The sequence below is a fragment of the Mustela nigripes genome, chromosome 2 (assembly GCF_022355385.1).
Source record: "Mustela nigripes isolate SB6536 chromosome 2, MUSNIG.SB6536, whole genome shotgun sequence".
Classification (NCBI taxonomy): Eukaryota; Metazoa; Chordata; class Mammalia; order Carnivora; family Mustelidae; genus Mustela; species Mustela nigripes.
The window spans coordinates 150,641,321-150,653,305 of record NC_081558.1 but is presented as its reverse complement, the minus strand read 5'-3'; the positions used below and the strand labels follow the sequence as shown (position 1 = coordinate 150,653,305).

The following is an 11,985-nucleotide window of genomic DNA, read 5'->3' as shown; positions in this document are numbered from 1 at the left end:
AGATTCACAAATTTGAATTTCAAACAATGTTTATGTTTTACATGAATTTAAAAGATTTTATTTATTTATTTGAGAGAGAGAGAGAGTGAGAGAGAGCACTACTGGATAGAAGGGCAAAGGGAGAAGCAAACTCCCCACTGAGAAGGGAGCCAAACATGGCACTCAATCTTAGGACCCTGAGATCATGACCTGAGCTGAAGGAAGATGCTTAACCAACTGAGCCACCCAGGCATCCTGCATGTTTATACTTTTAAAACAGAGAGAATTATATGAAAATTAAGAAAAATAGATATAGTTGGAAAGAAAACTAGATTCACAAATTTGAATTTCAAACAATGTTTATGTTTTACATGAATTTAAAATTAAAGAGGGAAAAAGCAACCTCTAAAAATTTTAAACAAACTAGGGGCACCTAGATGGCTCAGTCAGTTAAGTGTCTGAATTCAATTCAGGCTCTGGGATCAAGCCTGGCTCTACACTCAGTGGGAAGTCGGCGTGCCACCTTCCTGCCCTCCCCACTTCCCTGCTTGTTCTCTCTCTCTCAAATAATAAATGAATCTCTTTATTTTTTAAAAAAATTTTTAAACAAACTGAAACAACTGAACATAACTGAGTATCAAGTTGGTGGCACATGTACATAGAAAAGAATTACTTCACATGACTTTAAAATGTATTATTCTGACACTCCATCTCTAGTAAGTACAGTCTAAGGACAAAAAAGACCTCTGAAAAAAACAAAAATACATAAGTAAATAAATAAATAAAACAAAAAAAAGGACTTTCAAGGAGCTTAAAAGGCATTTACTAATCTGTTAGAAGTAATACTAAAATTATATTAACTAAAATTAGAAATCCTACAAACCAAAATCTCAGTGGCCTGAAAGAAGTGTGGGGAAAGGTTTTAAGGAGTGAATCTGTTTGTAAGAGATTATATTTAACGGGCCAAACCACCAAATTTGTGACTTGTGCATGTCATTTGAATTCTGATCCAAACAAACCAACATCTTTGGGAAAAAGATCTTTGAGACAATTGGGGAAATCCAAATAAGGACTGAGGTTTAGACAGTATTAAGAAATTCCCATTAATTCTAAGTATAATAATTCATGATATTTGTATTTTTAAAAATGCCTTATCCACTAGGTAAATCTGAGGTATTTATAAGTGCAATGATACTGGGGTTTTCTCTAAAACATTCCAACTAACAATAAAATAAGTGATGGTGATCAGATTAAGTAAGATTAGCAATGCTGATTAGCTGTTGAGGTTGGAAAATAGGTATGTAGGGGTTCATTATACTATTTTATTTTCCAGTATCTTAAAAGATTTCATACTAGTATGTCTTTAAAGAAGTAAACATATTCCCTTTCAATACAAATATCCTTTCCATCTTAATTATTTACAGTCTGAATCCCTCAAAGAGATAGGAATTCAAGTTAGTGCTACTGGGAAATGCAAAAGTTCTAATGAACTTAGGCAATCATTTACCTGCAACACAATTCAGGAAAATCATCCTTGAATCTCAGGCCAGTTCTTAGCGTGGTCATCATCTTCACCCTCACAGAACTGACATGTTTTGGTCCCATCAACTTCATCAAAGACATCAAACTGTTCAAAGCCTATAAAGTAAGTAGGGCTTTAAAATAAAGCCTATAAACAAGTCGGCAGGAGCAGATGAGCCCTAAGGACAAGATCCCACTCACATCTCAGAGTAGTACTATTCTCTAGCAATACAATGTCTAAATGTTGGCCAGTTCATTTTGTCCAAATTCTTACGTAAGAATTACGAATTTGAAAAATGTAAGCTGAGTTCTGGTGTGTTTTTTTTCTTGTGAGGGTAATTTGTTATTTTTTTCCTGGCAGTCCTCTAGAAGAGTAATTTTCAAATTTATTAAGAATATAATACTTATTATTTAATTTTCTTCATATTCATCCCAAACTACTATGTAGCTGCATGTATTTTTTTGTTCTAATGGTACTAATTTTAAGATGCTCTGAGTTTAGTAAAACAAACAAATTTAGGAAAACAAAACTGATGACATACCCGGAAAATTACATACACATTTTATTGTGGAACACAGAATCAGACTTCTATCACAGCTCCAGGTTCTAAGGAAAGGGTAAAGAAACTCTCTAGTCATCCTTAACTATGTGCCAAAACATACAAGCTTTTTATGGTTTAAAATACAAACTAGTTTTCTTAGATTGGAGGTCATTCTCTCACTCTAAAAAAGATTCCATGAAGATGAAACAGAAGTTGTCTGGAGGATTAAATTTACCAGCCGACACCAACAGAGTAAGTATTGGCTGTAGAAGTAGTTCAATATTCTGTCATGTCTATCTTGGCTCCTTAAGGTTATTAAGAGAAGAAGAGTACAGACTGAATAAAAGCTTTTACTCATAGATTTTTTTCTGTAATTTTACTGACTGTAGAGATGGAAAGCAATAAAAAGGGAAATTTAATCAATTTCTAAAATTCTATCCTCATCTATGGACAAAAACGTCCAGTGGTAACCAACTGTTATAGCAGTCATAATAAAAATTCACTGTGCCAAACACAAACTGACAAATACTGAAGTTACTTGACTATATATGACCTAACATTTAGGTTTTCAAAAACACCACAGGCCATGATTCACAGCATACCAATTTGCACCAATGAATTCAATTATGCAACTTTTGCTGAGCCATCGGAGATGCTAGTCTCCTTTTTACCCACTGAGCTAGATGGTGTGATGACATGAGCCTGAAGCTATTGGGGTCATTACCTGGCACTTATGATTGAGCCAATCCAGGGGTGTTTGAGCTAAGAGATGAATTCTGAGAACATTGTGTCCGAAGTCAAGTTATGCCCAAAGCTATATTATTCTTACATTTTTAGTCACAAAGCCAATAAATTCTTCTAAGCCAGTTTGGGTTAAAACTGGCTTTATAAACAAAGAAAAAAAATGTAAGTGATATAATTCCTCTTTTTATACTCCCCAAAAGCTTATAAAGGGATAGAGGAGAGGAATCCAGTATATCATATGTTTGATTATTTATCTTTTTTTAAATAAATATTTTATTTTGAATAAATGCACAATTAATGACAAAAATAAAATTAACAAGCTACTCTAGGGAAGAGGCTTATTTGCATCCTCAACTACATGCAAACCAGCACAGGGATTACTATAGTGGAAAACTCCAATAAATACTAGTCCTGAGAGGCGCCTGGGTGGCTCAGTCATTAAGTGTCTGCCTCCAACTCAGGTCATGATCCCAGCACCCTGGAATCAAGCTGCGCATCAGGCTCCCTGCTCAGTGGGAAGCCTGCTTCTCCCTCTCCCACTCCCCCTGCTTGTGTTCCCTCTCTTGCTGTGTCTCTCTCTGCCAAAAAATAAATAAAATCTTAAAAAAAAAAAGACTAGTCCTGAAAGAACCAAGCAGAATACCAAATTATGAAAAGCCAGGCTTCTAGATAAAGAGTCTGCTAACTATATTTATTTAATTCTTATCTTTGAATGTTTGTAGCTACAAGCAGAAGTCATGTCTCCTATAAATTCTATATGAATTCTAGCACTTTGTACCTTAATATCACTACCTACCATTTTCTTATCTTCAATGCCAACACTGGAGCTCAGTAACTGCATGTTAAAAAAGGCCAAAATGCCCAACAACTTAGGTTGCAAATAATCAGCCTAATGAAAATAAAAACACATAAAACAGTTATTATGTAAGTTTTACACAGATCAAATTCCATAAATCAAAAATTTAACATCATTTCTATATTACCTATGTTAGGATATTAGGAGTAATAAGCACTTGGTGGACTTTCTCTAAAAGTATGAATTTTCTTATCTAGTATTTTAAAAATTAGTGAAACTGATTTATAATCACCATGACAGTACTCTACAATGAGAAAACCATGAGCTTTTGAATTATGAAGTGTGCTGGGGGTGAGATCCTCAGGATTTGACTAACAGAAGGACTCAGAATGAAGAGGATATTTAATCTTAAAGAGAAGAACAGAAAAAGACAAAGCTGACTGTCCTTATCTAGAACATTCAGAATCAAGATGGGGGAAAAAAGTGCTTAAGTAAGGAAAAAATAACTTACAGAGCCAACTGTCAGACACAGGGGTCAAAAGCCCCTGAGGTAACAGTGGTAGAGGGGTATAAGGCCATGGGCATCAACGGTTAAAGGCTAGGTATCACTGACCATGGCACTTTGGGTCTCCTGAAGTGAAAAGGATTAATTCTTTCTTATAAGAGGGTCCTAGAGGAAAGGGTATGGGCTTTAAGTCAGCCAAACCTGGGTTTGAATCCCAATTTTGACCTACTCAGTTTGTGTGCTGGGTAAGTAACTTAACTCCTCTGAGTCTGTAAAATGAAAAGACCTATTGCACAGAGATGTTGTAGAGATTAAATGCATTAAAGACTGAAATATAGTACAGTACAGGAGCCATTGAGAAGCGGCACTCATGGCTCTGCACTACTTTGTGGCCATGGGCCTCAACAAGGGCCACAAGGTGACTAAGAACATGAACAAACCTAGGCAAAAAAGATGCTGCAGGCACCTTATCAAGCACATCAAGTTTATGCGGGACAGGATATGAGAGGTATGTGGCTTCACCCCACACAGCAGCATTCAATGGAGCTGCTCAATGTCTCCAAGGACAAGCACACCTTCAAGTTCATCAAGAAAAGGATGGGGCTACATATTCAGGTCAAGAGGAAGAGAAAGGAGCTGAGCAATGTCCTGGAAGCCATGAGGAAAGCAGCAGCCAAGAAGGACTGAACCCCTCTCCCATGTATGTAACAAAGCCTTTTTGGAACTTTGGGAAAAAAAGAATACAGTAAAGTGTTACACTTAAGTTGTTAATACTACTACAAACTAGGAATGTGAGTACTCTGCAAAGAATATTCAAAATATTTACATAGGGACAAGAAGGATACTAGGGTGCCTGGGTGGCTCAGTAGGTTAAGCGTCTACCTTTGGCTTGGGTCATGATCCAGCAGTCCTGGGATCAAGCCCCACATTGGGCTCCTTGCTCTGTGGGGACTGTGCTTCTCCCTCTCTCTCTCTCTCCCCTGCTCGCACTTTCTTTCTTGCTCACTCTTTCTCTTAAGTAAAATATTAAAAAAAATAAAATAAAGGATAAAGAAGACGAAGTAGAAGGAAAGAGCCAATAAAGACTAAGTACAAGGTTAAAAAAAAAAAATAAAAGTGTGGTATGACAGAAGCCACAGGGAAGGGATGGTCAGTTGTACTGAATAGCACTGAAAGTTTAAATAAGATAGGAAAAGAGAAGTAACCATTGGATTTGACATCAGGAAGACTGTTTTTGAACTGGGTAAGAATTTCAGTGGAATAGTGAGAATAGAATTAGATTAACATCTAGTTTAGATGAACTAAAGAATGCATGGGAAACAAGAAAGAAAACAAGGTAGAAACTCAAGATATTTTGCTGATTGCCCTTTGAGTCTCTTGAAGGAAGGAGAGCAATCCAAAAAAAAAAAAAAGTAAGCCTGCAGATTTATATATATATATATATATATATTTTCACATGAAGAAGTGACATACATGAAGAAGCACATACAAATTTAAGATAGGAAAAGATAAAAAGGGAGAACATATCTTCTGACTTCCCTTAAATGTAACAATGGGTTTTAAATATAGTTAGAACTGACAAGATTAGTATGTTGTGCTAAACAGGTAGTAGGGGGAAAGGTAGGGGGAGTCACAAATGTATTCTAATCTCTAGTTAAGAAGTAGTGAAGAAAACTTAATTTGAACTTTTTCACCCAGTGAAAAAAATAAAATCTATAATCATTTCAAAAAACTTATTTTTTAACACTAAGGTATGTTTTAATATTTTGCTATGAACATGCAATTTAAATCATCCTTTTCAAAATAAAAATCACAATTTGAAAATTTAAATAAATCTCTAGCATTTAAAAGATACATACAATACGTATTTCTTCAATCTCAAAATTAGGCTATAAAAAGGCAAAAAACAAACAAAATCCCAAATAATATTCCTTACCATTAATTCGGGTGATGTGATCTCTCTGGGGCCCTGATATGGATCATCACTAGATGCAAATGAGGCAAGTATTGACAAACCATTGAAAACCTGCTGATAGTGTTCTCCAATACGGAGCAATAATTCATTATGCAATCCTTGGAAATCTTGTCTCAATAGACTTCCCAGTTCAATTTCTGTTTCATTCTAGTCCAAAGACACATGGGGAAAAAAAAAGGCTTTTGGAAGTAAGTACCTTGATTTTAACATACTATTAGTAAATCAGAAGGTTTATCTCATCTGATAAGATTTACTAAAGGGGGGTGCCTGGGTGGCTCAGTGGGTTAAGCCTCTGCCTTTGGCTCAGGTCTTGGGTCTCAGGGTCCTGGGATCGAGCCCCATACCAGGCTCTCTACTCAGCAGGGAGCCTGCTTCCTCCTCTCTCTGCCTGCCTCTCTGCTTATTTGTCAAATAAATAAATAAAATCTTTTAAAAAAGAAAAGAAAGAAAAATGACTCATCCATTAAACAAACAAAAAAAAGATTTACTAATGGTATTTTAAAAGGTATTGGAAAAGGGTCTAATCTCGATTTCTCCAGGTAGGTCTCCCACATGTAATGAAGAAAAGTGATTAGACTTTATTTTCTAATAAAATTTTTAAAAGTCCCAGTTTTCTTAAAGTATCCTCAACTCATTATTCACAGATACATAACCCCTGAGAGGAAATACAGTATAGTGGCAATCTTTCTAGTCAAACTGTTTAAATTCCAGCTTTCTCACTTATTACTTTAGCTGTGACCTGGATAAGTTACCTAGTTTGACCTCTCTCTATCTTAGTTTTCTCAACTATAAAAAGGAAAAACAATAGCATCTTCATCTCATTGCAAAAATGAGGATTAAGTGAAATGATCCATATAAATTGTTTAGTAAGGTTCTGATACATAGGAAAATATCATTATCATTCTACCTCATAACATAGATTTTTTTATCAAAACAAATAAGCATATTCAATAATTCTCATATGGAAAGAAATCTATTGCTACCATATCGTGAAACACATGAAATAAATTAACATCAGAGAAAATAGTAGTCACAGACGTGTATCTGACAGTTTCTCCTATTCCTGCATAGTCTCGTATTTTTTCAAAGATACTGTTACTGGGGTGCCTGGCTGGCCCAAGGTATCCAACTCTTGATTTCGTCCCAGGTCATGATCTCAGGGTCCTGGAATTAAGCCAGCACTGCCCACTGGCCTCCAAGCTCAGCAGCAGGGAGTCTGCTTGTCCCTCTGCCCCTCCCTTCCACTCATGCTTACACACACACACACACACACACACACACACAAACACACTCTCTCTCTCTCTCAAACAAACAAAATCTTAAAAGAAAAGATATTCTCTCCCTCTGTTCCCCTGACCATGTGGGCTCTTCCTCTAAAAAAATTAATTTAAAAAAAGAGATATTACTTCTGTATGACACCAAAAAAGAAATATAAGCTATAATTTTAAATTTAAAAAAACAAGCAACGTACTGGGCCAAATAGTAACTTGAGCACTAGGGGCGCCTGGGTGGCTCTGTGGGTTAAGGCCTCTGCTTTTGGCTCAGGTCATGATCCCAGGGACTTAGGATCAAGCCCCAAATCGGGCTCTCTGCTCAGTGGAGAGCCTGCTTTCTCCTCTCTGCCTGCCTCTCTGCCCACTTGTGATCTCTGTCTGTCAAAAAAAAAAAAAAACCCTTAAAAATAAGTAATTCGAGCACTAACTAAACAAAACAGAACACTAACATTATGCTATAGTTGAGATTGCCTATTCCTATAAATATAATTACTTGCATACCAGTCAACTTATACCTCCAATCAAAAAATTCATTTTTGGGGGCCCCTGGGTGGCTCAGTGGGTTAAGGCCTCTGCCTTCAGCTCAGGTCGCGGCCTCAGGGTCCTGGGATCGAGCCCCGCATCAGGCTCTCTGCTCAGCAGGGAGCCTGCTTCCTCCTCGCTCTCTGCCTGCCTCTCTGCCTACTTGTGATCTCTGCCTATCAAATAAATAAAATCATTTAAAAAATTCATTTTTTAAAAAAGTAATTTTTTTTTATTTTATTTATTTATTTGAGAGAAAGAGAAAGAGTTAGTGAGCATGAGCACACGCAGGGAGGAAAGGGAGAAGCAGGCTCCCCACTGAGCAGGGATCCTGATGTGGGGCTTGATCCCAGGAGCCTGGGACCATGACCTGAGCCAAAGGCAGATGCTTAATCCAATCCACTGAGCCACCCAGGTGCTCTGCCAAACAAAAGATTTTAAAATGAGGGGCGCTTGGCTGGCTCACTCGGAGAAACATGTGAATTTTGATCTTGGGGGTGTGAGTTAAGCCCCACAATGGGTGTAGAGACTACTAAAAAATAACCTAAAAAAAAATTCTGCAATGAAATGAGTTGAGAACCTGATCCATGAATGGATGATTATCTTATGCCATTAGGGTGAAATGATCAAAGAAAATAACAAGAGAATAACTTTATTTAATATACTCCTCTAGGCTCAAAATAGAACTTATTTACATGATATTATTTGTACTCATATTACTCTAGAATAAGCTATAAATTACCCACTCTCCTTCCTACGAGAATGTTAGAACAGCTTTCCTATAATGCTAATTTAAACCAAAGAGTAAAATATACACAAACATTCAATTACCTTCAGGTAATGAAGGGCACGTTCTAATTCATCCTTGGAACAGGAACAGACCAAATGAGAAAAAATATATTTAAAGTTATTTATTAAAATCTCTCTACGATTGACATTTAATTGTTTTCCTAAGGTTCGAATGAGAGCAGAAGCTGCAGGGCTTGCTTTGGCGGCAAGATCAGGTAGCAGAACTTGTAATGTCCTCTGAAAAAGAAATACTACAATTACTAAAAAGTACATTTGTCCAGGTAATAACATATTCACATAAGTTATGCGAAAAATATTTTAAAATGCCAAACAAATTTGGAGTCTATATGCGACATACTTAAATTCAGATTAACCACTTATCCATTCAACAGATACTTACTGAGCATCTACTATGATTCAGGAACTATAGGTATAGAAGCAAAAAAATGGCCAAGGTCCCTGACAGCAGAGTTCACACTGTAGGTAATGTAGAAACTAATACATAAGTGAAGAAGATAATTTTTCATGAGTATTATGTTAAAATATACTCATGCTCTTAGGCAGGAGTTCCAAGTTTGATTTATTATATGGGCTAACCTGGATTTAGACAACAAGCTAGAGAAACCATAAATAAAATACTTTAGTTTTTTTTTTTTTAATTAAAAAGTTGAGAAAAAATTAAAAAGTTGATGCTTCAATATTAATAGAAACATTTTAACACACTCACCATCCCAACATGGCAAAAAAATCTGTTTTGATTTTGGTCTATTTCCTATAAGATCTTATTCATTAAATATATACAAAATTCCAAACATACAAGGGCTGGCCTTCCATTTATTCATCCAACATGTATCTAAAAAGTACCTACTACATGTCAGTCACAATCTTAAGCACTGGAGATTTAATAGTAAACAAGCCTCAGGCCCTGCCCTCAGAGATGCTTACACCTTCCTTGTTTAATACCCTTCAAATTTAATATTGAAATGAAGCTACTTTAAGACCAATTTAACATTATAAGATAGTTTACAAAATATTAAAAATTATTATATTAATGGTTTGTTCCATAATTATCTAAAACCTAAATATTAGACATTTAGTTTCTTTTCAGGGTTTTGTTTAGTTTTGCTACCTAGGAAATGTTGCAATAAACACCTGCACTTTTTGGTTCCCAGCGTGAAACTACTGAATGAAAAGGTAAGAATATCTTTATAATCCTTACTGTATACTACCATATTTTCTTTCAGGATTTGACCAATTTACAAGCAATTTAAGCTTGTTAAAATATAATAATATTGTAGGGAAAAATACTCAGTTCTGACAGTGTGAATCACTATTATAATTTATTAAGGATAATGATAACTGCCTTGGGAAAAGGTAAGAAGATAATCTACTCCATCCATCTTGGAAGCCTAACCCTATGACATTTCAAAGGCTTCTCAAACCACTCCATACTACAAACTCTGTAATCTGAATTCACAGAAGATCATATGTACCAATAGTTTTGTACTTTATTACTCTAACTCCTTAAGGATAAAAATGATATGAGACTGTGCATTACCAATGGAACCAATCATAACACTAAAGACATTAAGGGCTCAGTCAACTGAATTAGTTAGCATTTATCAATTAGTATTAACCTTTCAGGATAACTAACCATATAAAGTAATAATTCAAATTAACATGAACTTAAGTTTTATAATATATCCAAGTCAAAAGAAAACACGTACATTTGAAAATCAACAATCTATATGTTCCTCAGGGTACTTGACAGATTTTCTTTAAAATAAGACTAGAATGTAATAAACACAAAATTGAAAAACCTCAATTAAGTCAACTACACCTTACAACTTACAGTGAGGAAACGATTAAGATCAGGAAAGTCAAAAACATTGGCAATTTCAGACAAGGTATTTAAAGCCATTTCTCTCTGGTGAGCCACATCTTGTTTTCGCATCTCAGCATTCTGGCATGGAGTACTAGGAAGTGCTGTCATCTGACTGGAATGAAGGGATTCTACTAAAAACTAGATCAAAACAATTTAATTTTCATACAAGCAAGGAAATTTAACAAATACTCTCGAAGCTAACATAAAGGACATATCAATGCCCTAAAAACATTACCTTAATTAGCTCATTTGATTTTTAACAACCTTAATAAGGTAGATTATGTCATAATCTCCCTTTTACAAATGGAGAAATCAGGTTTAGTTAAGAAATTTAAATTTAAATTTACACCACTAACCGGGCAAATCCAGTATTTTAACATATTTAACTCTTCAACCATGAACTGAATTAACCCTTTTTTAAACAAAGTGCCTTACCCATAATATCAAGCCATAACAAAGTTTATCAAAAAGAAAGGGTAAAAAAGCATTTCTTAATAGATTAACAACAGAGCATAATAATTCAATATATTATCATAAAATGATTTCCCCCTCCCATTTATAATATACATATTCAGTTCAAGATCATAAAATATAAAACTGGTAAGATTTAGGATCTCTTATTAAATAAACTAAATAAATCATTTAAAAAATATATCCTTTAGGGGTGCCTGGGTGGCTCAGTTGGTTAAGTGTCTGCCTTCAGCTCAGGTCATGATTCTCAGGGTTCTGGGATAGAGCACCACATTGGATAGCATGCTCAGAGGGGAGTCTGCTTTCCCATTTGTGCCTCCTCCACTCATGTTTATGTGTTCTTTCTCTCTCAAATAATAAAATCTTAAAAGAAAAAAAAATGGACACACGCGCACACACACACACAAATCTCCTTTAAAGCAAAACAAATAAAAAATATATATAGCTTTTTTTTCTTAAACTCTTACAAAGTACTGCTATTTCCTATAGTCAAGGCCAATCCTAACTCTCACCTGACAGATGGGTTTCTTATACTGGCTGAAAAAGTTTTGGAGTTTAACACTCTTAGCTGCAACCAGAGCTCTGATTTCTGTATATGCTGCTCCAGAGACAGACGCTGACTTCGATAATAAACAGTGCAATAAATGCAAAAGTGCAAAAGGTACCAAATCTCCTTTTGCTGCCCTAAAATTAAAAAAAGTTATCATCAATGTCTCAAATATAAATGGAAATCCATTTAAATACATGTTGATAATCTTTCTATATCATATCTGTCAAACCACCATTTCTAACACAAAGTAAACAAAAAAGGAAGTATAAAAATGCTGCCAAACATACCTTCCAATATCCCCTGTTGTAAGAATCAAGGTATCCTTCAACTCATTATTTCTTGAGATCTGAGCATGTGTATATGCTTCCTTCATTCTTAAGACAAAAAGCTAGAATAATAAAATTAACTAATTAAAGAATTTTTTAGAGCCAG

At 35.3% G+C, this 11,985-nt stretch overlaps 1 protein-coding gene and 1 pseudogene across 2 annotated transcripts in view; one reads left to right on the top strand and one right to left on the bottom strand.

Annotated features, from left to right (window-relative positions):
* Positions 1-11,985, bottom strand: part of ATR (ATR serine/threonine kinase) — a 90,806-nt gene that overhangs the window by 58,518 nt on the left and 20,303 nt on the right. For both annotated transcript variants that reach the window (XM_059391812.1, XM_059391813.1), the window contains 7 exons: positions 11,841-11,941; positions 11,516-11,687; positions 10,500-10,670; positions 8,690-8,884; positions 6,024-6,209; positions 3,583-3,675; positions 1,487-1,617 (listed from right to left, as the gene is read on the bottom strand). In XM_059391812.1, coding sequence (XP_059247795.1) covers positions 1,487-1,617; positions 3,583-3,675; positions 6,024-6,209; positions 8,690-8,884; positions 10,500-10,670; positions 11,516-11,687; positions 11,841-11,941 — 1,049 coding nt within the window. The remainder of the gene's footprint in view (positions 1-1,486; positions 1,618-3,582; positions 3,676-6,023; positions 6,210-8,689; positions 8,885-10,499; positions 10,671-11,515; positions 11,688-11,840; positions 11,942-11,985) is intronic.
* Positions 4,458-4,774, top strand: LOC132010167 (large ribosomal subunit protein eL36-like; annotated as a pseudogene).